The following is a 23,094-nucleotide window of genomic DNA, read 5'->3' as shown; positions in this document are numbered from 1 at the left end:
TTTGTTTTGTATAGTTGGGGGCATTTGTATTTGGTGCATATATATTTAGGATTGTCATCTCTTCCTCTTGGATTGTTCCCTTCACAAGGATGTAGTGACCGTCTTTGTCTCTCTTAATTAGTTTTGGTTTGAAATCTACTTTGTCTGCAAATAAGATTGCTACCCCTGCTTTCTTTTGGGTTCCTGTGGCATGGAGAACTGTTTTCCATCCTTTTACTTTCAGTCTGTGAGTTTCTTTTTGAGTTAGGTGTGTTTCTTGTATACAGCATATTGTTGCATTTTCCTTTTTAATCCATTCTGCCAGTCTATTTCTTTTGATTGGTGAATTGAGGCCATTAACATTGAGGGTTATAATTGATAGATATTGATTTATCCTTGTCATGATGTTTTACTTTTGTTGGCTCTTTTATTTCTTATTTTTTCCCCCTTTCCCTTTAGTGTCTTACCTTGCCTGGTGGCTTCCCTCTCTTGGGCCTCAGGGAGTTGTGGCCTTCATTGCTTTTTTCTAGGATATTGTTTAGAATTGCTTGTAGTGCTGGTTTGGTGTTCATGAAATTTCTCAGGTGTTCGTTGTCATGGAAATATCTAATTTCCCCATCGATTTTGAAAGATAATTTTACAGGGTACAACAGTCTAGGTTGGAAGTTATTTTCTTTTAAGGCTTGAAATACTTCACTCCAGGCTCTCCTTGATTTGAGGGTTTGTGTTGAGAAGTCTGCTGTGATTCTGATGGGCTTTCCTTTGTAGGTGATTTGTTTCTTTTCTCTAACTGCGTGTAGGATTTTTTTCTTCTGTTGGGTTTCTGGGATCTTGACTATTGTATGTCTAGATGTAGATTTTTTTTGATCATGGCTAGTTGGAGTTCTATATGCCTCACTTATCTCTGTGTCCAATTCTCTACCTCTGTTTGGGAAGTTTTCCACTATTCAGTAAAGTCAGAAGTCACTCACTCTTTGGTTCACAGCATTCATTTATTCATTGTCATACTGGGGATTGAACCCAGGTCTTTCACACTGAGCTACATTCCCAGGTTCTCCCCGCCCTTTTTATTTTTTAATTTTGAGTCAGGGTCCACTAAGTCATTAAGTTGCCCAGGCTGGGATCGAAGTTGTGATTCTTCTTCCTCAGCCCCCGAGAGTGCTGGGATTGCAGGAGTCAGCCACCATACCCGCCTGGTTCAAAGCTCTTAGATGGCAGGCTGAGAGCAGACAGGACCAAAGAGGGGAAGGTGTCATCCCACAGTGCCGTCCTGTCTGGATGCCATCTGACCCGAAGCAGCCGTTTGGGCTGGGGGTTCTGGCCCCAGCCTCCCTGAAAGGTTTGCTGTTTGTCAGGACATGAAGACTGCAGAAAGCAAGGCCTCTTGCCCACCCTCTCCAGCCAGCCAAGTTCTCTGGGTTTCATTTCTTAAGCTGAGGGATTAGTGTGCTTTCTCTGGGTCTTTTCCTTCAAGTTGCTGTACCAAGGGATTTTCTAATCAGTTGAGTCTCAGTGGAAGTTTTGAGGAAGGGAAAGAATGGGTTTCGTCGAGGCTCCCAAGGGGCAAGGTGGCATGGCCCGGGTGGTCTGTACGATGCCAAGTTAGCCTGTGCCTTAGTGCCCTTTCTTAATGGCTCTTCAGCCTTGCTTCCCACCTGCCAAGTAGCAGTGCTTTTAGGGTGTCAATAATGTGCTTTAGAATTCAAAGTTTTTAATGATTCTTACTCTGCTTTTCTCTGCTTCCAGGTCTCCTTTTGGCCTCTGCTTGCGGGGCTGTTGCTCAGTCCTGGGCCAGTGCCTCTGTGCAGGGACAGGCCCCCGAGGGTGGTGTAATGGAAAAGCTCACGAGTGCCTCTGTGTAACTTCTCACAACAATTTTACATTCACAGGAGAGTGGCAATGTACACCTTTCCCCAGCTTCCCCTGATGTCAGTGTCTGAAGTAACCTGGCACATTGATTAAAAACAGCATCAGTGCCATACCATTAACTAAACTGCATTTGTATTTCCCCACCATCCAGTCACTTTAGCTTTGTGTGTTTTTCAATATCAAAATGCCCTGTGCAGTTGCCTAGAAATCTTGTGTACTAAAACACTGTATATTAAACACACTGTGCCAAGAACCGAGTAATAGACTTGACTTGTCACAAGAAGGGACACAGGAGATACTGGTTCTCCGGCCTCACATCCCATGGGGCTGCCCAGAAGGGAATTAACAGATCCAGGTCCTGCTTCCCAGAGCCCCCTCCAGGGGAGTGGCAGGTGCTGCCAAAGACCAGAGCTGTGACAGCTTGGGCAGCTCTGTTGTCTCCAGACCTCATCTTCCTCTTTTGTGAATTGAGAAAACTGGGCTGTGTCCTGGAGGGCATTTCTGTCTCTAATACCAGCAGCCCTCTGTGCCCAAATCCAAGTTGGGCTGAGGCCACTTATAGCACTAGCTTCTCTTCTCATGCCAGGTAGGGTCACTTGTGGGTCAGCATTTGGACTTGGGTCCCGGAGAAACCTCGGAGCCTTCCCTGGGCCCGTCATTCATGAGCCCAGTGACACTGGTCTCAAAGTCTTCTGGGTAGTGTGTGTATCCACTGGCTGGTCACACTGGTCCTTTGCTGTCAGCAGGGCCACGTCAGAGCCACAGTGGCTCCTAGGCTTCACCTTCGCCCTCAGTCCGTCCTGGTGGCTGGCTTCCTGCCCAGCAGCTGAGTCCTGGGTGTGTAAGGGAGAGTGTGTGTGTATACATGAGTCAACAACCTTTCCCTGGGTCTCAGGCCACTCCTGTCTCTGATTGCAAGAGTCAAGTCTTTCTGCTGCTGTCGGTCCCAGCCAGAGAACTTTGGAACTTCAGCACACAGACAGCAAAGGAAGGCCACAGCCAGGCTCAGTTCCTTGGTGTGGGGGGCCCGCCTTTGGGTTCAGGGTAGGAGTTGGTCAGCCAAGCCCTGCCTGCGCCTCTTTCCATAAATGAAGTTAATAGGAACACAGACACGATCGTATGTTTATGTGGGGCCTTGGCCACTTTGGAAGGCAAAGCCAGGTGCCTGTAGTGCACAAGCTGCAGGCATTTGTCATCTGCCCTCTACAAACTTTTGTTTGCTTCCCCTTATACAGGGGGTTCTGAGAGAGAACTGATTCCTACCCACACCCCCACATTTTCTTCTGACAAAGTTTCTAGACTTCACCCTCTGAGTGGGCTTCCCTGGTGGCATAAGTCACAGAGAACTGCAGGCCACTGCTTGGTGGGCATCAAACACAGACTCAGGCGGCCAGGCTGTTTTTCACGGGGATGGGCCCCAAGGGAAAGCCTCATGTGAGGAGCTCTGGGTTCTCAGAGCCTGCCTCGTATGGCTCTGGTACCTGGGTCCTTGAGACTGTTTGGTCAAAGTAGTTCTTGAGGTGGATCCACTTGAGATATGAGGGCTTATTAGGGTGGGAAGGTGGGGGGCCTGGGCAGGGAGTGTGGAGGTTGTGTAGATGATCTGTGGATCCTGTGTGTCTCCCTCACCTCTTCGCTTCTGCTCCCCAGGCTGGCTCCCATGAGGCTCTACACGCTCTCCAAGCGCCACTTTGTCCTTGTATTCGTGGTCTTCTTCATCTGTTTTGGCCTGACCGTCTTCGTTGGGATCAGAGGTAAGTTCAGTTTTTAAGCATTTCATCATTTTATTATTCATAGGCCCCTTGATGTGTCTTCTCAGCCAGCCCAGCATGCCTCCTTGTTTCCCCTATTGTCCAGTGTAGAGGGAGATGAGCCCTTCTCCCTGAGCTACAAGGCAGATGGAGCCCCTGCGGCTCAGTGAGCAGGGCGAGTATCCCTGGCCATGTCCTGCCCAGCAACCAGAGGCCGCACCTCTGCTTGGCAGCACTGGCAGCCTTGGTCACCAACCTTTTATTGGCCAAGCGAACATTCCTAGTCTGTTGTGCCCTGTGGAATCCAGAATCCACTCCCTGATGGGTAGACCGGCTGCACTGAAGTCTTGATGCAGTGAATAAAGCTGGGGGTAATAGCTATAAGCATGGGTGCAGGTGGAGCAGGGGGTCAGGAGGGTGCTCTGGTGACATCCAGAGCCCTTGGCAGGGCCCCATAAAGATGGCTGGGCAGCAGGATGGTGGTTCCAGCTGGGAGCCTGCAGATGTGCCTTCACCCTTGCCTTCAGGGCACCTTGCTGCTTCATGGCAAGTTGTTTGGAGGGAAGAGCTGTATGTACCATGATGATTTTGGCTTCAAAAATGCATTTGAAATGCTCTAGGCTAGCTACCCTCCTTCCTCTCAGATAGAAAACGCAGAACCACAGACCCAAGTGGCCTTCATTGGTTTTTACAAGGTTCCCAGAAACCTGGGTCTCAGTCCTGTCCAGAAGATGGGCAACAGGAGCCTGACAAATGTTGGAGAGTCTGTTCCTCTTGCATTTCTTTCTTTCTTTTTTTCTTTCCTCTTCCCTCCCCGTCATACTGAGACTTGAACCCAGGAACACTCTATCACTGAGTTATATCCCCAGTCCTTTTTTATTTTGAGATAAGCTCTTGCTAAGTTACCTAAGCTGGTTTTGAACTTAAGATTCTCCTGCCTCAGCCTTCCTTCCAAGCAGCTGGAATTACAGGCCTACCCCACACCTGCCTTCTTTCTTTTCCTTTTAAGTAAAATACCTTTTTTAATTGAGCTTGATTTCTGGTAGCTATTTAATTGATGCACGTAACACCAAAGTGTGAATGACAGTGAGACTTAACCTGTCTCACAAACATCTGAGCTTCAAAAGGCTATTTTCTTACCTAAACTGAAATTTGGGTTGGTGCAGGGACTGAGGAGGCTGAGGGGACAGAGCGGCCATTTTGGTCACTTACCTGATGGTAATGGTGACGATGAAGCTGAGATGATGATGGTAGCAATAGCAACAGCAGTCACCTTCTTTTCCTTCCTCTTAAGTGACCAAAGAGTAAAGACTATGAATCACAGTACAACATTATCTTACTTACTTTCAGATTGGTAGGTTAGGTCTCCGGTCTCAGAGGGACCTCAGCTTTTATTTCTTTAAGCCACGTTATCTCAGATATCCCTGATTATATCCAGTGTTCTCCACTCTGAAATGAAAAGTGATACACTAGGCTGATACCGTAAAAATAATGTCAGGATTTCCACATCGCTTTCCTTCATCTCACAGAATATTGTCTCTGTCTCTGTCTCTCTGTCTGTCTCTGTCTGTCTCTGTTGTAAGGACTGGCTCACACATTACAGAGTCTGAGAAGTCCCAGGGTCAGAGTCAGCAAGCTGGAGAGCCTAGAGTGCAGATGGTATAGAGCAGTTGAGTCTGAAGGCCCGAGAACCAGGATGGCTGATGGTGTAAGTCCAGTCAAATCTGAGTCCAAAAGCAGGAGAAGACTGATGTTCCAGCTGAAGACAGGACCTGAGTAGAGGGAGAAAATACTCCTTTGGCCTTCTTGTTCTGCTTAGACCTTCAGCAGATTTGATGAGGCCCACCTACAGTGGGGAGGACAATTTGCTCATTCAGTCAGCTCATAACGGAAATTCCTCACAGACAGAATGATGTTAACCTTAATATCAAGACCCCCTGTGGCCCAGTCATGTAGACTCTTGAAATATCTATCACAAGTACTCTCTTCCTAATACTTTGTATGGTAAGGTTGTTTAAGAGTACTTTAGGTACCACTGGGTTAGTCACCTTCATTTTGCTTAAGGATAATGAGATACAGAAAGCCTAGTTAGCTAAGATAGGGTCCAAGTTCTGATTGCCATTTCTTAGTTCTTTCCAGGGAGCCAGGCTATCTTACTGGTTAGGAGACTCTTCAGATTGTGAATCTGTTTAAAAAGCCTCGTTGTGGGGCCAGGGATTTAGCTCAGTGGTTCTGCCGCCTGCCTCGCAAGCTCAAGGACCGGAGGTAGATCCCCTGTACCAAAAAAAAAAAGCCTCATTGTGGGTACAGGCTTCCTTTCTACATGGAGACATCATCTCAGTGTGTTCACGAACATATTCCAGAGACATGTCACCGCACTGCCTGGGGTTCACAAGACATAGCCCTTGTGTTCAGATGGAAGATTGTTGGCTGCAGGCTGGGGTGGCCATTGAGGCAGTCCAGAGAACTGGCATCACAGTTTAAGAAAGATATGCTTTAGGGCCGGGAGTTTAGCTCAGTGGTGTCGCCACCTGCCTCACAAGCGCAAGGACCCGAGTTTGATCCCTGGTACCAAAAAAAAAAAAGATATGCTTTAGAACAAATCCAGTTATACATTAATGTCAGATTAACAGTGTTTCCCTTTAGCTACTACTTTAAAGGCCAAAGTTCTGAGGGATTACAGTGAGAATTAGAATCTGTGAATCATGGAGAGGATTCTGAGAGAATAGTGGAGTTGGAAGGAATCTAACTGCCCATCTAGACAATATCAGAGTCAGAATGTATTTATGTAACTATTTTGGAACACTGGAGTCTATTGAAGCCTTGAAACTTCCAGGGGAGGGTTTGGGCTTTAAGTTATGGTTAGTTTCAGTCAATGTAGCTTTTAACACAATAGCAGGTACCTGTGTCCCACCTGCATACAACTTGTGGGAGCCAAAGTGGGCAGAAACGATCCTGTCTTCCTACCACTGGGGATCTGTGCCCTGGTCATTGATTGCTGCTTCTGATGAGAGGTACCAACAAGGTTGGACATTCATTGTTGTCCCCACCCTTCAATGTTACAAGCCCCACCCTCTCTAGCTGAAGTGATTTCCAGGGAATTTAAAGAGCTAGTGGTTCTCTCCCAATCTCCTTCATATATTTATCCCACCCCCCAGCCTCTTTTGGGAGCCAGACATGGAAAACTAAGAGATTCAAAAGCAGCTACATGTGCAGGAGAAATTAGGAAAGCACCACATCTGTCCAAAGAAAGACAGGTTCAGGAAGGACCTGAGAGGATGTTAAATTTACACCTCAGACTCCAATGACAACCAACCAGCCAACCAAACAGAAAACCTTGGGGAAGGGTGAGAATCTAATTTTTAGGAGTGCCACATTATTTAGATTTATGTGTCCAGCTTTCAGCAACAAGTCACATGGCAAACCAAAACCAAATGAATCCCTAAAGTATGTGGCAGATCTATTTGACGAAGACTAAGACAGCTGTCTTAATGATGCTGAAAGAACTGAAGGAAGGTATGGACAAACTCAAGAGGACAATGCATAGACAAAATAGAAAAATCATTAAAGAGTTTAAAAACCTAAAAAGTAACCAAAAAAATTCTGGAGTTGAAAGTTGTAATAACTGAAGTGAAAAATTCACTAGAGGAATTCAAAGACAGATTTAAATAGGCAAAGGAAAGATTTAGCAAACCTGAAGATGGGCTAATGAAACTTTTCTATTGTGAGGAACAGAAAAAAAAATTGATTGAAGATATGTCCTTTAACATACACATACATGCACATTGGTGGACTCTCAGAAGGAGAAGAGAGAAGAAAGGGTGGCGAGAATATTTGATAGATGAAAATCCCCAAATTTGATGAAAGATGAGAATATAAACATTCAACAAACTCAGCAGGCTCAAAGTGAGTTGAACTCAAAGGGTCCCACATTTAGACACATTTTAATCAAACTACAGGAAGCCAAAACAAAAAGGATCCTGAAAACAGCAAGAAGGACTCATCACATACAAGAGCTCTTCAATATGGCTGTTAGCAGAAACCTCTTCAGAAACTTTGGTGCCCCGAAGGCAGTAGGCTGTTGTATTTGAACTGCTAAAAGAGTGGTCAGTCAGGAATCTGTATCTGAGAAAACTGTCCTTTAAAAGTGAGAGAGAAACTAAGACTTACCCAGATAAACTAAAGTTGAGCGAGTTACTGCTAGACCTGCCCTATATGACTGCTAAAGGGAGATCTGAGACACTAGGCAGTAATTCGAAACCATATACTCTCAGTAAAGGTAATTATGTGGATAATTATAAAAGCTCATGTTATCCTAACAATAGTGTTAGAATACTATTTGTTTCCTACATGATTTAAGAGACTAATACTCTATTTAAAAAAAACTAATTATGGGCCGGGGATTTAGCTCAGTGGTGCCACTGCCTGCCTCGAAAGCACAAGGTCCTGAGTTTAATCCCCAATACCAAAAAAAAAAAAAAACAAAAAAACTAATTATTAGTATTATTTTGTGATTTGTAATTCTATATTTTGCATAATTTAAGAGACTAGTACAGTAAAATTATTTTATGCTTTTGGATATAAAACAACATTTACACATAAAAAGTTGTCACAATTGTGACATTAACAGTTGGAAGATATGAGGGGAGACCTGTTAAAGGAGCAGAGTTTTTGGATGTTACTGATGCTAAGCTGGTATAAATTCAAATTAGAATGTTATAACTTTTAGATGGTAAATGAGGAACAGAAAAGGTATGAGGCATATAGAACACAAATGCGTATAAGCCAAGGCATACAGAAAACAAAGTGACAGAATAAGCCCCTCCTAATCTGTAATTACTTTAAATGTAAATGGATCAAACTTTGCAATCAGAAACCAGAATGGATTTTTTAAAACATCATCTAGATTACATTTTCTCTATAGAAAATTTACTTCGGATCCAAAGACACGGATAAGTAGAAGTGAAGTGGTAGAAAAGAATATTCTATGTGAGTAGCACCAAATGGCTCCGCAGTTCTTTCTACTTCTAGTTATGTATTCAAAAGAATTGAAGGCAGGGTCTTGAAGAAGAGATATTTGTACACTAATTAATGTGCACAGTAGCACTATTGACCAAACCTAAAACTGAAATCAGTTTAAGTATCCATTGATAGATGAATGGATAAGCAAAATGGAATATTATTCAGCCTTCGTGAGGAAATTTATACACATGCTACAACGTGGATGAATCTTGACATTATACGAAGTGATATAAGCCAGTCACAAAAAGACAAATACTGTGTGATTCTATTAACATGAACTATATTGAGAAGTCCAAAATGTAGAGAGAAAGTACAGTTGTGGTTGTAAGGAGGTAAGGGGAGGTGGCATAAACTTTTAACAGGGATAGAGTTTTAGTTTTTTAAGATGAAGAGAATTATGGAAATGGACAGTGGTAACAGTTGCACACTATGAATGTACTTAGTACTGCTTAATTGTGCACTTAAAATTGGTTAAAATGGACTGGGCTTGGTGGTGCACTCCTGTAATCCCAGCACTTAGGAGGATGAGGCAGGAGGACTGCCGTGAGTTCAAGGTCCGCCTGGGGTACATAGTGAGTTTAAGGCCAGCCTGAACTACAAAGCAAGATCTTGTATTTAAAAGGGGGGGGGGAATGTTAATTTTATTGTTATATTTTACCATGATTAAAAAAAATTGGGAAAAAAAAGAATTTGTGAAACTTCTATATCTGTTACTTCAATCAGGAAAAAACTTATTCTTAGATGCTTATATTAGTATACACTATGCTTTGTTATATTCTCTTATTTAATAAAATGTTTTTGGAAGACTGGATTAATTAGACGAATACATATATGTGTCGTTGCTTAGAAGAATTCTTTTTTTTTTCCCCCGTTAAGTTTATTGGTATATTTTAGGTATAAAATACAGTTACATTCATCATTGGGATCTTGTACCTTTACATGAATATCTTGGTTCTTATTTTTTTCCCATTCCCCTGCCCTCCCTTCACCCCCTCCACCCTTCCCTATTTGCAAAGACTTTGTTTCCATTTTTTTCCTTTTCTCATATTTTTTCTTTCCCCTTCTTTCCTTTCCCCTACCCCTCCCACTTCCCCTGCTCCTTTAGACCTTTACTTCCTATTACACAGTATCAATTATACATTTTTAAAATTACAAATCAAGATCTAGAAGACATTACCACAGATTTTACAGAATTTAAAAGGATAGAGAAAGCATATTACAAAAATCTGTTTTGAAATAAATTTAACAATTTCTAAGAAGTACCTTGGAAGACAAATTAATGAAACTGACTCTGGAGGAAATGTAAAATTTGAATAGCACCTGTTAAAGAAAGTATATTCCTAGCTTGAAAACCTACTTATATGACAATAACAGGCTCATATACATTTTTTTTTAGGACACGTTCCACATTTTATTTACATTTTTAAGATTAATCTCAAAATCACATATCTATACACCTATTTCCTTTTGTTGACTTCACCTAAACTTAAATGCATAGTTTATTTAACAAAGACTGTAAATAAATATTTACCATGTCTGTTACATGTAACACACAGGAACAGCTTTTGACAGAAATTCATCAACCCCCCCAACATTTTTTTATTATAAATACAGGTATCAAAACAATCCTGAACATATTTTTGATACTACTAGTGGTCAGCACCCACACTGCTTCAAAAATTAACACAATTTGTGGCAATATTCATTGTACCTGCTACTTTGAACAGTTTCAAACTGTAGCTCTTTCACTAAGCAAGACGGATAAGCATGCCATTTCTGTTTTTCCTCTTGAGATTTTACTTTTCAGAAACACACGTTTCCACTGACAACTGACAATTCTTGCCATGCTTTGATCTTGTAAACCTGAATTCTATTTGGAGTACTCCAGGTTCATGTTTAAATGACAGTGCCTTAATAAGAGAAATAAAAATTGTGCCACATTTTTCCTCCTGTTAACCTGAAAACATAATGGGTGTACATATATTAAATATATTCTTACAAATGTGCAGGTCATGTTTACCAGCTGGCATTTTTTTTTTACTTAATGTGTGGGTATTTTGCATTGTGATATTTAATCAAGACATTAATATGGGTAGAAGGTTGTTGATTTAAGACAAGTTTGAGATCCACTAATGTATGTTTGTCCTTCTGGTGGTTGTGGAAGGTTCATATTTTCTTTGGACATCATAGACGTCTTAGCTCCTGAAGTACAACTTTAATGCTATATGAAATCTGCCATTTTGCTAACACTGGTATGCTGCGTGCATCCACCAAACATGCAGGAAGCACTGGGTTCAGTCCCTAGTAGAAAAGGACAGGAAGAAAGAGCTCATATACATTTTTAACTGATAAATTATATCAAACATTTAAAGCAGAAAAAAGAAGGAACACTTCTCTCCTCATTTTAGGAAATCAACATTGTGCTAATACTAAAACTGGATAAAGATAATAGAAGAAAAAAGTATGAACATAGATAGAAATTTGTTTAACAAAGCAAACTATTAGAAGTCAGATCTGGCAGTATGTAGAAAGTGGTTTTATCATAGGGATAGCAGTGTTGGTTCAGCATTGGAAGATCCACCCGCAAAAGTCATCATTTTAACAGAGGAAAGGAAAAAGCCATATGATCCTGTCAGTAGTTGGAGAAAAAGTATTGGACTAAATTCTACAGCTGTTCATGGTAAAAACTATTGGGAGACTAGCAGTAGAACAGAACCTTCTCAACAGATAAGACATATACTCCATAGTTTGAGCAAAAATGCCTTATATGAATGGAAAAGATACAATGCTTTCTCCCTAAGGTGGGGAACAAGGGCAGCTAGGCCTACTCTTCATCTGTCCATTAAACTTTGAAACATAGGCCCAAATCAAAATAGTCTGGCAATAAAATGACACAATTAGGATAGGATTGGCACGGTAGAAGTAAAATCTTTATATGTAGATGAAATGATCATCTATAGAGAAAATACTAAGAAATCTCTAGGAGCCCCTAGAACTTGTATTTGAACTTAGCAGGATTAGAAAACACAAGGTATATATAAAAATTCAGGTCTGTGTATACTTGCTGTAAATGAAGAATTGGATATTGAAATTTAAAAGTTATGTAGGAGTACAAAGGACCTGGAAAAGTAAAAAGAAAAAAAAACAGTGTTGGAAGACATTTATTACCTAATTTTAAGACTTCCTCTAAAGCTACAGTAATCAAGGCAGTGTTGGTGTAAGGAAAGACATATAGATCATTGGAATGAAACAGAGAATCTAGAAATAGAACCACATATATATGGTCCACTGAGTTTTGAAAGATTATTTAACATTAACAATTTATAGAACATAAACTCAATTCAAGAGCAGAGGAAAAGATAGTGTTTTCAGCAAATGGTACTAGAACACTTTATTTCCATACATAAAAATAACTTGGAAGAATCTATGAACCTGAATATGAAAGAATAAAACTATAAAACTTGAAGAAGAAATTATAAGGGAAAATATTTATGAATTTAGAGCAGGCAAGAATTTCCTAGGATATAAAAAACGATGAATAAAAGAAAAAAATTGATAAATGAGATTCCATCAAAATTTAGAACTTTAAATGACATTGTTAAGAAAATGAAAAGTCCTTAAAACAGACCATATTTATAATGCATATAACCTATGAACAGAATATATAAAGAACTCTTACAGCTCATTAATTGACAACCCAATTAAAAAGTAGACACAAGAAGATGATAAATAGCCAGTCCAGCACAAGGAAAGGTGTGCAACACTAGAATCAGAAAAATACTAATCAATACAATAACAAGATTGAATTATACACTCATTAGGGAGATGAAATTAGAAGTTTTAAAAGAACAAATATCAGCTTAGGTGTGAACCAGTTAGAACTTTCTAATGTGAATGTAAAATGATAAAACCATTTTAGAAGACAATATAGAAATTTCTTGTATTACTGTTAAGAACCAACAGTTCTGGTCTTAAGTTTTTACTTAAGAGTAATGAAAACACATGTTCACAGTAGATTTGTACATACATGTTGAGTATCCCTTATCTGAAATTCTTGGGACCCCAGAGTGTTTCAGATTTTCATTTGAAATCCACTTGATCTGCAAAGAGGATAGCTACTCCTGCTTTTTTTTTCAGGTTCCTGTCACATGGAGTATTGTTTTCCACCCTTTAACTTTCAGTCTATGAGTTTCTTTTTGAATTGTGTTTCTTGTATGCAGCATATTGTTGGATCTTGCTTTTTGACCCATTCTGCCAGTCTATTTCTTTTGATTGGTGAACTGAGACCATTAACATTGATGGTTATAACTGATATGTATTGACTTATCATTGTCATGACTTTTTCTGTTTGTTGAATTCTCCACCTTTGTGTTTAATTTCTTGTTATGCCCAAAGGATTCATTCTGCTGGGCTTCCTGGGGTTGTGATCCTCGTTGTCTTTTCCTAGGATATTGTCTAAAAGTTTTTGGAGTGCTGGTTTGGTATTCATGAAGTTCCTAAGGTGCTGTTTGTCAAGAAAGTATCTTTTTTCTCCATCAATTTTGAAAGATGATTTTGTAGGGTACATCAGTCTGGGTTGGAGGCTGTTTTATTTCAGGGCTTGAAATACATCACTCCAAGCTCTTCTTGCCTTGAGGGTTTGCGTTCAGAAGTCTGCTGTCATTCTGATGGGCTTTCCTTTGTATGTGGTTTGTTTCTTTTCTCTAACTGCTTGTAGAATTTTGTTCTTCTGTTGGATTTCTGGAATCCTAACTATTATATGCGTATGTGTAGATTTTTTTTTTTTTTTTTTTAAGGCTAGTTGGAATCCTATATGCCTCCATTATCTGTATGTCAAGTTCTTTTCCTCTGCTTGGGAAGTTTTCTGCCATCACTTCTGTGAACAGTTTTTTTTATGTCATCTGCACTCTCTCCTGTTTCTTCACTGACTCCAGTCAGCCTTATGTTATTCTTCTTTGCATCATCTAGCAGCTGCTGGATTGATTTCTCGTGGTCCCTTATAATTTTAAAGCAGTTTTTCTTTTCCTGGTGACTAATTGCAGTATTATCTTCTATATCTGAAATTCCATTCTCACGTTGGTTCATTCTGCTGCATAGACTTTCAGTGGAGTTTTTAATCTCCTGGCAATCTGTTTATGTGTTTTATGGATTCCATTTGTTTCCTGTGTTGGGATTCCATCATGTTCCTCAGCTCCTCTATTTTTTTTTTATCTGTTTCCTCTGTAGATTTATTAATCATTTCTTGCACTATGGGCACAATCCCTGCTGTTATCTGAGAAATTATTTCTGATTTCATTTTTTCCAGATCGTCTTTTGTTGCAATTTCAGGGAGTCCAGGTGGTTGAGTATCAGAGTGTTCCATCTCATTTCCTTTTGGGGTTGTTTTAGGTGATCTGGACATCTGGTTTTGAAACTTATTTACATGTCTTCTCATTTCAAGGAGGGGGGGTGCTTCTGGCATCTGTGTGGCTCACCTCCTCTGTGCTGGCTGGGGTGGTATGGTGGCCCGGAAGCCTCCTCCTGTGTGCTGGGAGTGGTTCACCTCCTCTGTGCCTGCGGGGGATCGCCCCCAAATCCAGGAAAGCACTTTGAAAAAGCTCGACATGCAAGAAAACCTGTTCAGTGGGGCAGCAGAGGCCTGGAAGCTAGGACTCCACCAGCAACACCTAAGGTTTAGAAGAATTCTTTAGGGCCGGGGATTTAGCTCAGTGGTTCCGCCACCTGCCTCGCAAGCACAAGGTCCCGAGTTCAATTCCTGGTTCCACATACACACACACACAAATTAGACATAGAAGAATTCTTTATACTTCACAAACTATGTAGTGGATGTCTTTGTGGTACATACTGTCTTGGGGCCATGCACTAAAGGCAGAGCCCTCTCTCTGGCAGAGAGCACCAGAGAGAGTCTGCTGTGAAAATTCCAGACTGCCTGAACCAGGCAGGGCAGTCATGGTGCACAGCACAGTGGTTATTCTGTGTCTGTCTTTGTGTTTTACCTACATTTATGAGGTCTCTAAAGAATGACCAGGTAAGTAAGACCGCCCCTGTATAATGTATGAGTCTTTCTTGGCATTTGAAACTTAAAATTGGGCTGGGGATTTACCTCAGTGGTTCCACTGCCTGCCTTGCAAGTGCAAGGACCTGAATTCGATCCTCGGTTAAAAAAAAAAAAAAAAAAAGAAAATTAAAATCAGTAAATTATGACACAGACATAACTGCTTTTTTCCTTCTCTTCTTTTTTACACTTTAGGACCCAAAGTGATCCAGACTTCTGCAGCAAATTTTTCACTAAATAATAGCAAAAAGGTAAGGCTGGACATAGGGACATTATAAACTTCAGGTCACTAGGAAATGGTCTTGCTTAGAGGGTCTTGAAGATAGACTGCCTTTGCCTGCCACTTGTGTCTCAAGCAACACCCCACCCCTTTTTTGGTGCTGGGGATTGAACTAGGGTCTTGTGCATGCTAGGCAAGTGCTTTACTGCTGAGCCACACACCAAGCCCTGTACACATATTTTTTATTCCACTGTCAGCTGCTGTCCTCTGGGTTCTTTATTGTTAAAATTACCTTTTCTGCTGTAATACCCAAGTACTTAGGAAATATCGGGGCATTTTACCCCTTAGGGAGCAGCAGTTCCCTTCAAAAGGATGATTAACCATCCGGATTCCTCATGTGTCTAAATCCTGTTAGTTTATAAGTTTTAACAATGATTATTGTGGTTCCTCTGCGCCTCCCTTGCAAGAGCAAGGTCCCGAGTTCAATCCCAAAACAAACAAACAAGCAAACAATGATTACTTAGGTATCTGCACCTTTCTTATCACATTTATCCAAATCAAGCCCTGTTCTGTAACATTTTCTTATCAGTAACAGTTCTCTTTAATGATTATTTGGTATTCTTTGCATGAACTCAGTTTAAATGAATCTCCCTTCCTTCCCTTAAAAATGTGCTTGATTCTTCAACATTATAAGAGAAAAACAGCACTTTTAGTTGGAGAATTTAGATTTTCCGTAGTAAATACTAATTTAAGAGAGCCCCAACAACTAACCCTTTTACTTTTCTATGTCAAACAATTCTTATCTATAAATTGGATACAGTTGTCCTGCATTTTCATGGCACCGTAATATGTGTAGTTTAAATCTCGTTATTTGCCCCTAAATCTCCCCTTCTCTCTGTTCTGCCACCTCTTCTAGGTCTATCTTTACATTTGTTTTGAAAAGGCAAAGGAAAAAGTCCTGAAACTTAAATCTTTCAGTTCTTCTTTGTGCTACTGCTGGTTTGAAAAAGCCCTCTGTTTAGCCTGTATTCACATTTTCTTTGCATTCCTTTATTTTCTTTAACTCTTGAGCAGATGGTTTGATTTGGAGAGGGGCCACTACAGAGTTCCCTGACAGTAGTTGGTTTTCTACAATTTCTGTCTCTCAGGGTGTAAGCTTCTCTTTGACCCTGAGCGTAGCAGCCATCCCACTGAACTGACTTGCCTCCGAGAGACCAACATGAAATGTTTCAAAAGATACTGCAGAAAAATCATTGGCAACATAGCCCTCTCTAATTGTTCTCTCCAGGGCATTGAAACTTTAGTAAAGCTGAAAGTAACAGACTTCAAACAGTGACATATCTGGCCTATTGACAGTAAAGAAATAATTATTAAGACACATTATCATGTGAATATGAAAGCATTCCTTTGGTGTCTTGTTATTATTTTATGTCTCTCATTCTGCTCTTTTCATTTTTTTTCTCCAACATGGCTTTTTCTTGGTGTTTGAGTAGGTGTATTGTCCCAAGGCTCCGGTTGGTAGAAACCACCTGCTTTCAGGTTTTGATGATATGGACATTAATAGCAGCTGGGACTTGGTCGTCCTTCTTCTGGAAGGCAGCATTTTACTACATTGTCAAATGGAAAGCTGTTTTGTTTCAGAGCTAATGCTCAAGCCTTTTTGCTAAATGTAAATTTTGTATGTTAACATTGCTAAATTCAATGAAAAGGTCACATGGATTACTTAATTTTCTTTTCAGCTAAAGCCAATCCAAATACGTTCAAATCCACTGTCTACATATAATCAGCAACTGTGGCTGACATGTGTTGTTGAGTTGGAGCAATCAAAAGGTACGTGGCCTGACATTTGGGGATGATTCTTCTAGTATAGACTTTGTGTGTGTGTGTTGTGTAGTACTGGGAATTGAAATCAGTGCTTTTGCACTGAGCTCCATCCCCAGACTGTTTTTATTTTATTTTATTTTTTATTTTGAGACAAAGACTTGCTGCATTGCCCAAGCTGGGCTTGAATTTGTAATCTTCCTGCCTCAGCCTCCCAGGTGTCTGCCACCACACCCTGCTAAAGCTGTCATATTTAAGAAGTTGAAAGGACTTTGAGATATTTGGACAAGTGCTGAAAGATAAGTGTATAAGGATGTTCATTATTATTCATAACAGCAACATGTTGGAGCCCCTTAAATATCTCCCAGTAGGAGATACAGTTATGACACATCTCTGTAGACCACCAGACAACCTACCTCAGTGAGGATCTGGGAGGGAATTAAGTCCTAAAGCCCAACGCAATGATTCTGTGCCTCAGGGACACTTAGCAGTGTCTGCAAACAATTTGGTCGTCATAGCTGGGGAGGAAAGAGTATTACTGGCATCTTATGGACAGAGGCCAGGGATGCCACTAAACAGTCTACCTTGCACAGGACAGATGCCTACAGCAGGGAATTATCCGGCCCGGGATGTCACTAGTGCCAGGGTTGAGAAACCCGCCCTAAAGCATCCATTGTTTATGATCCATAGCTAAAATGACACTCACTAAAATGATACTAGTTTTGCATCATCTTTGGGAGAACTGAGAAGATAGCCAGCCAATTATTTTCTATGAGGTACGCAGACTGAGAAAGAATTTGAATAGATAACCTTATGAGTACAGTAAATGAAGTAGAAAAAATGCACATTACAAAAAAGTATCCCTTTTTGGTAACATTTTAAAGAGCAAAAATATATTTTTATCATTATGTATTTGTGAGTTTAGAAAATGGCCTACAAGTGTGTACACAAAAATATTGTTACAGTTGTATCTAGGTGGTGGAATTGTAATGCTTAGTGCCATTTATATATTTTTTGTTCTCTGATTTTTTATAATGAGAATATAATTACTATTTTTGAAAAATTGTATTAGTACATGTTTGCAGTATATAATGATTACATTCATCTTGGGGAATTGGTACATGTACATAATACATCTTAATTCTTTTTTGTCCCCTCCCCCTCCTCTCCCTCCTCACGCCTTGCAACTCTTGGTCCTCTTCCCATTTGCAAAAGCTCCATTTGTTTGTTTCTTTCTTTTTTTGCTTCAGTTCTTTTTTGTTTTTTCAGTCTCCTTTCCCTCCCCTCCTTTCCCTTCCTTCCATCTCTTGTTCCCGTTCCGTATTGAAAAAGATCTCCCTACTTCCTATTATCTGTCCCTTATTTTGCTCTTTATTTATATTTTGAGTTTCTCATATAAGAGAAACCAAGTGATATTTAGACTCATGTGTCTGATTTATTTCAGTCAACTTTATGGTCTCGAGATGCATCCATTCACCTCCATATGCCTCAAGTTTATCATTCTGTATGGCAGAGTACTACTCCATTGTGTATAAATATCACATTTTCTTTATCCATTCATCTGTTGATGGGCATATAGGCCATTTCCAAGATTTAGCTATTATGAATTGTGCTGCTATAAACATGGGTGTACATGGATCACTGTAATATGATAACTTTAATTCTTTTAGGAAGATACTAGAAGGTAAACAATAGCCGAGGTTCTTACTAACTTGAGCACATGTGCACACACACATGGGTTAAATGGAATTTCTGTTTTAGTTTTTGTGGCTTGTCCATGCCAATCTCCACAGTGCTTGTACTAGTTTACATTTCCACCAACCATATAGAAGGGCTCTTTTTCCTCCACAGCCTTGTCCAAATTTGTTATTATTTAATATCTTGATAGCTATTCTTTCTAGAGTGAGATGGAATCTCAGTGTTGTTTTAATTTGCATTTCTCTAATAACCAGCAATGTTGAACATTTATTCATATTTTGATTGGCTGATTGTACTTCTGAGAAGTGTCTATTCTTTGGTTGCCTATTTTTTGATCTGGTCTTTTATTTTGAGGGATATAATTTTCTTTGAGTTCTTTACTCTAGATGTTAGTCCTTTGCCTGAGGAATAGCTAGCAACATTTTTTCCCCATTTGGTAGGTTGTCTCTTCACTGTGTTGGTTTTTTTCCTTTGCTGTGCAGAAGCTTTTAAATTTGATGTGTACTCATTTGTTGATTCTCAGTATTATTTCTCTTGCCATTGGGCTTCTGTTGAGAATATCCTTGTCTATGCCCATGTCTGCAAGAGTTTTACTTATTTTATCTTCCAGTGATTGTTTTTGTTCTGACATTTAGATCTTTAATCCATTTTTATTTTAGTTTGTTGAGAGATAGGAGTCTAGACTCAATCTTCTGCATGTGGGCATCCAGTTTTCCCAGCAGTATTTATTAAAGAGGCTATCTTTCCTCCAGTGTATGTTTCTGGCCCCTTTGTCAAAGGTCAAATAGCTGAACGTGCTTGGGGTTGTTTCTGCATCTTCTATTCAGTTCCATTGATATACGTGTCTGTTTTGAGCCAGTACCATGCAGTTTTTATCACTGTAGCTTTGTAGTATAACTTCAGATCTGGGATTGTGATGCCTTCTGCTTTGCTTTTGTTACCCAGGATTGCTTTTGCTTTTCTGGGTCTCTTCTGGTTCCATGTGAAATTTAGAATTGTTTTCTCTAGATCTGTGAGAAATGCTGTTGGCATTTTGATTGTGATTGTGTTAAATCTATATATGAGTTTTGGAAGTATAGCCATTTTGACTATAGTGGTTCTGCCTATCCAGGAATATGGGATATCCTCCATTTTCTGATGTCCTCTTCAATCTCCTTTTTCAAAGTGATATAATTTTCATTGTAGAGATCTTCTACTTCCGTAGGTTAATTCCTAAGTATTTAATTTTTCTTGATGTTATTGTGAATGGTATAGAGAATATAATTAGAAAAATAAAGTATAATCAGAAAAATAAAAAATATGTTTTGGTATAAGTTAAATTAAAAATTTCTGTGAGAAATTAAAAATGTACTGTAATTTCATTAGCCATGAAGTACTCAGCCTTGTGAAGTGAAAGTTATGGCTCTGAAATGGAGGTTTTGGCCCAGGCCCTCTCATTTATGGGCTGGGAGTAGAATCTAGTGGAAGGGCTTCCTTTGCTGGGTGAATGTGAAGTTTTCAAATAGCGGAGGGTGATGTGGCCTCAGAATGCTCCTGGGCACCTGTGTGTTCTGGCCCAAATGCCATGGCAGAGCCTGGCAGGCACCTTTGTTGTAGGATGGGCCTGAATGATGTTACTGAATTTCTTTCTTTTGTAGAAACTTCCATTCAGACAAGCTTTCCCATGACTGTTAAAGTCAATGGCGTGGCTCAAGATGGAACCATGATGTACATTCATAACAAGATTCACAATCGGACAAGGACCCTCACGTGTGCAGGGGTGAGTGTGTTTGATGATTCCATGGCTATGTACACCAACACAGACCTGCTTCTGCAGAGTTGAAGGCAGAACCCATTCACAAGCTTCAAAATATTGTTCTTAAGAAAGAAAAATTAAGTCATGGCAAAGAAAGCACAGAAGACTCACCTAGTTTTATATGCCGTTGCCCTTGAAGGTTCTTATTAGCTTGAACATATGTGCACATACATTCATTTATGCACACTCGTCCTGCCACACACTCTGAGTATACTCCATACTTGTTTTATTCCTCGTGTAACTCCCTGCCTGGTATGTCCATGGAAAGGCTGCCTTTCAGATGAAGGTCTGCCTCCATTTTGTGGTCACTCCTCATCATTGAAGAGGAGGGTTTGGGGTTGTTTGCAGCAGGTGTTGAATGCCCTGATCTATCTTGGGAGGCAGAGTGCCCAGGCCTCTTAGAGTTAGTGGCCTCCTTTTTGGCATCTACTTCAGGGTGCAGGGTGTGGCTAAGCAACAGAGGATCCAGAGTAGGAAATGTACCCTTATTTTTGAATTCATTGGTACCATGTTTTGTTCAGAATCTAATGACTCAGAATTCAATTGCTGGGACAGCAAGGAGACCACATCAGGACTGAACAGGTTTCTGGAAGCACAGGGAACTTGGAGAGCATTACACAGGCAGGGCGTTTGATTAGAGGACCAAACAAGGATGTCGGAGACAGGTCATGCCTAGTCTATGTGAGGCATCATGCTGAGGATTTTCCATAGATTACTCATTAATCCTCATAGCAGGTGCATGGAGGAGTGACTATTATTAGAGCCCATTTTATACAAGAAGAAACAGGCTTTGCGAGGTTAAAGCCATTGTTCAAGGTGAAACAGCTAGTAAATGGGGGACTGGATCTGAGGCCATGCTCTTTTATCCTGAAGCTCATGGCCCCACGATGCATCCTGCCTTGTTACTGGCAGTAAAGACACTACCCTGTTTGTCCTGTCAAGTAGAGATGGACCCCTGCACAGGGCCCAGCCTCCTTCTCTGCTCCCTCTCTGTGAACTGGGTCAGGATCCTGGCCAGAGGGTGCAGGGCTGTTGGAAAGGTGAGCCATGCTCACAGAGCAGGCCTCTCCAGCAGAGCTTTGACAGTGGTGGCTTCCATGAACTCAGCAGCCACAGTTCCATCCATCATGGTCGAGGTGGTGTTTAGAGAAGGCCAGAAGTAACTGGCCTCTTGTTCTGCCTCCCTCCTGTGACCTGTGTTGGATGGTGTGAGCCAGCTTCTAGAGAATATTATCCTCACCTGTAAAGTGGGGCTTGAGCTCCACCCCCACCTATCTCTGGAGAGTGGCGAGGATCAAGGTGACTCACCTGTGCAGCAGATGATATCTGTACCTGTGGGAGTTGTCTGTGCACCCCACCCACCTGTGTGCTGGTGTCGGTCAGTTCAGATGAATCAGAGGAGGGATGGCATGTGTGAAGGTCAGAAAGGACAACCGTCCCAGCAGCTGGCCTGACCTTCTCTTCCCCAGGAAAGAATAGGCCAAATCCTACTTTAGTTGGCACGTGGCACAGGATGAACAGCTGTTCAGTGCTGTAGCTGTGGCTGGTGTGACAGATCACCTTGACTAAGGGGTTTCCCAGCACGTGGGACTTCCTGTTTTAAAAGTAGGGTGTGCTGCCAGGGCTTCAGGGAGAGCCAGGCCACCTGTGGGAGCTGGCTGTGTTGTTACTTGTTGACATTTCTGAGGTTTTCTCTGGTTCAGTTGGTGGTCCTGCTTCAGTTTATACTATATCACCCCCTAGGAATATTTCTCTTCTGTTCCTTGGTCCATTGTCCTGACTTAAGAAAGCATGGAATCCTAATGTTACAGAAATATTTACCATTCTGTTTGAATATATTTTTTTATGTGAAGAGAAAACATTGTCAGTCTTGGGGTAGCAAGGTTGTCCATGCCTTGCAGGGGAGAAAACTGTGTTCCTGTCACCAGGTGTTGTAATCTGCCTCAGAGACACGGCTTGAACTTGGGACCCACAAATCTGCAGGTGGCTTCATATGGGTTTTTTCAGTGTGAAAGTATGTTCAATCCAAGCAGTAACTCTTTTGTTCATTAAAACATCCCCTGAAACCTAAGCCATATTCTTACAGGAAGTGCTTCTCTGTCTAACAGAAATATGTTTACTGAAGTTGAACCTGTCTGCCCCAGTCTTGAACCTGTGACTATTGGGATGGAAAGGTTAATTTAGTTTTTCTGGGAATGCAAACATATGCCCATGCCAAGAGGGTAGGAAACCACTTCAAATGAGAAAAACTAATCAGGCGGAAAGAAAACCATGGCTCAGATGAGATAAAGAGTAGCAGAGATGTGGGAAAATGGGAAGGGGCTGAGTGGTTGTCCAGGTAGCCCTTGCCCTCAAGGGCAGCCCTCCCTGCCTGGCTGAGTGTGGCCGGCTGTGGTGCAGGTCCATGGTGGCCAGTTTGCCCAAGTGTTTTGAGACTTTTGGCCTTCACACTACCTCTGGGCCTTGCACACTCACTTTTGGCTTTTGCTTCTGTCTCTTGTGAGCATCACCTGTGAAGCCTCTCTCTTCTCTACTGGTTGCCCTCTCATCTTTTTAAGGCTTTTTGTGTAAAGCTCAAGTCCATTTTCTTGCCCTGACCTTAGATATTCTGGGTTTGGGAAACCTAGGACAGGGCTGACTACCCTGTTCAGAGCCAGGGCAGTAACAGTGCCTGGAAAGGCACAGAAGTTCTCAGCAGTGGTTGGAATATCCTGTGACACAGAGAGAGGAAGGAGCCATGTTCAAGGGCATGCTGGTCATGGGGCAGGGCTGGGGCAGACCCTGGCCACTGAGTGTAAGGCACATCTGCATCCTGGAGCAAGGGCCTGTTCTCCTTTGCTTCTGTAGGGGACAGCCAAAGAGGAGCAGAGAGCACTGACTCCTA

At 41.2% G+C, this 23,094-nt stretch overlaps 1 protein-coding gene across 4 annotated transcripts in view; it reads left to right on the top strand.

Annotated features, from left to right (window-relative positions):
* Positions 1-23,094, top strand: part of Tmem181 (transmembrane protein 181) — a 75,879-nt gene that overhangs the window by 24,951 nt on the left and 27,834 nt on the right. For all 4 annotated transcript variants that reach the window (XM_004874552.4, XM_004874553.4, XM_087187907.1 and 1 more), the window contains 4 exons: positions 3,499-3,602; positions 14,872-14,927; positions 16,636-16,726; positions 20,053-20,174. In XM_004874552.4, coding sequence (XP_004874609.1) covers positions 3,499-3,602; positions 14,872-14,927; positions 16,636-16,726; positions 20,053-20,174 — 373 coding nt within the window. The remainder of the gene's footprint in view (positions 1-3,498; positions 3,603-14,871; positions 14,928-16,635; positions 16,727-20,052; positions 20,175-23,094) is intronic.

This window comes from Heterocephalus glaber, unplaced genomic scaffold (assembly GCF_053883595.1).
Source record: "Heterocephalus glaber isolate CG9 unplaced genomic scaffold, H.glaber_assembly_v1.0 deba00001523, whole genome shotgun sequence".
Taxonomy (NCBI): Eukaryota; Metazoa; Chordata; class Mammalia; order Rodentia; family Bathyergidae; genus Heterocephalus; species Heterocephalus glaber.
This window is presented reverse-complemented; position numbering and strand designations above follow the sequence as displayed.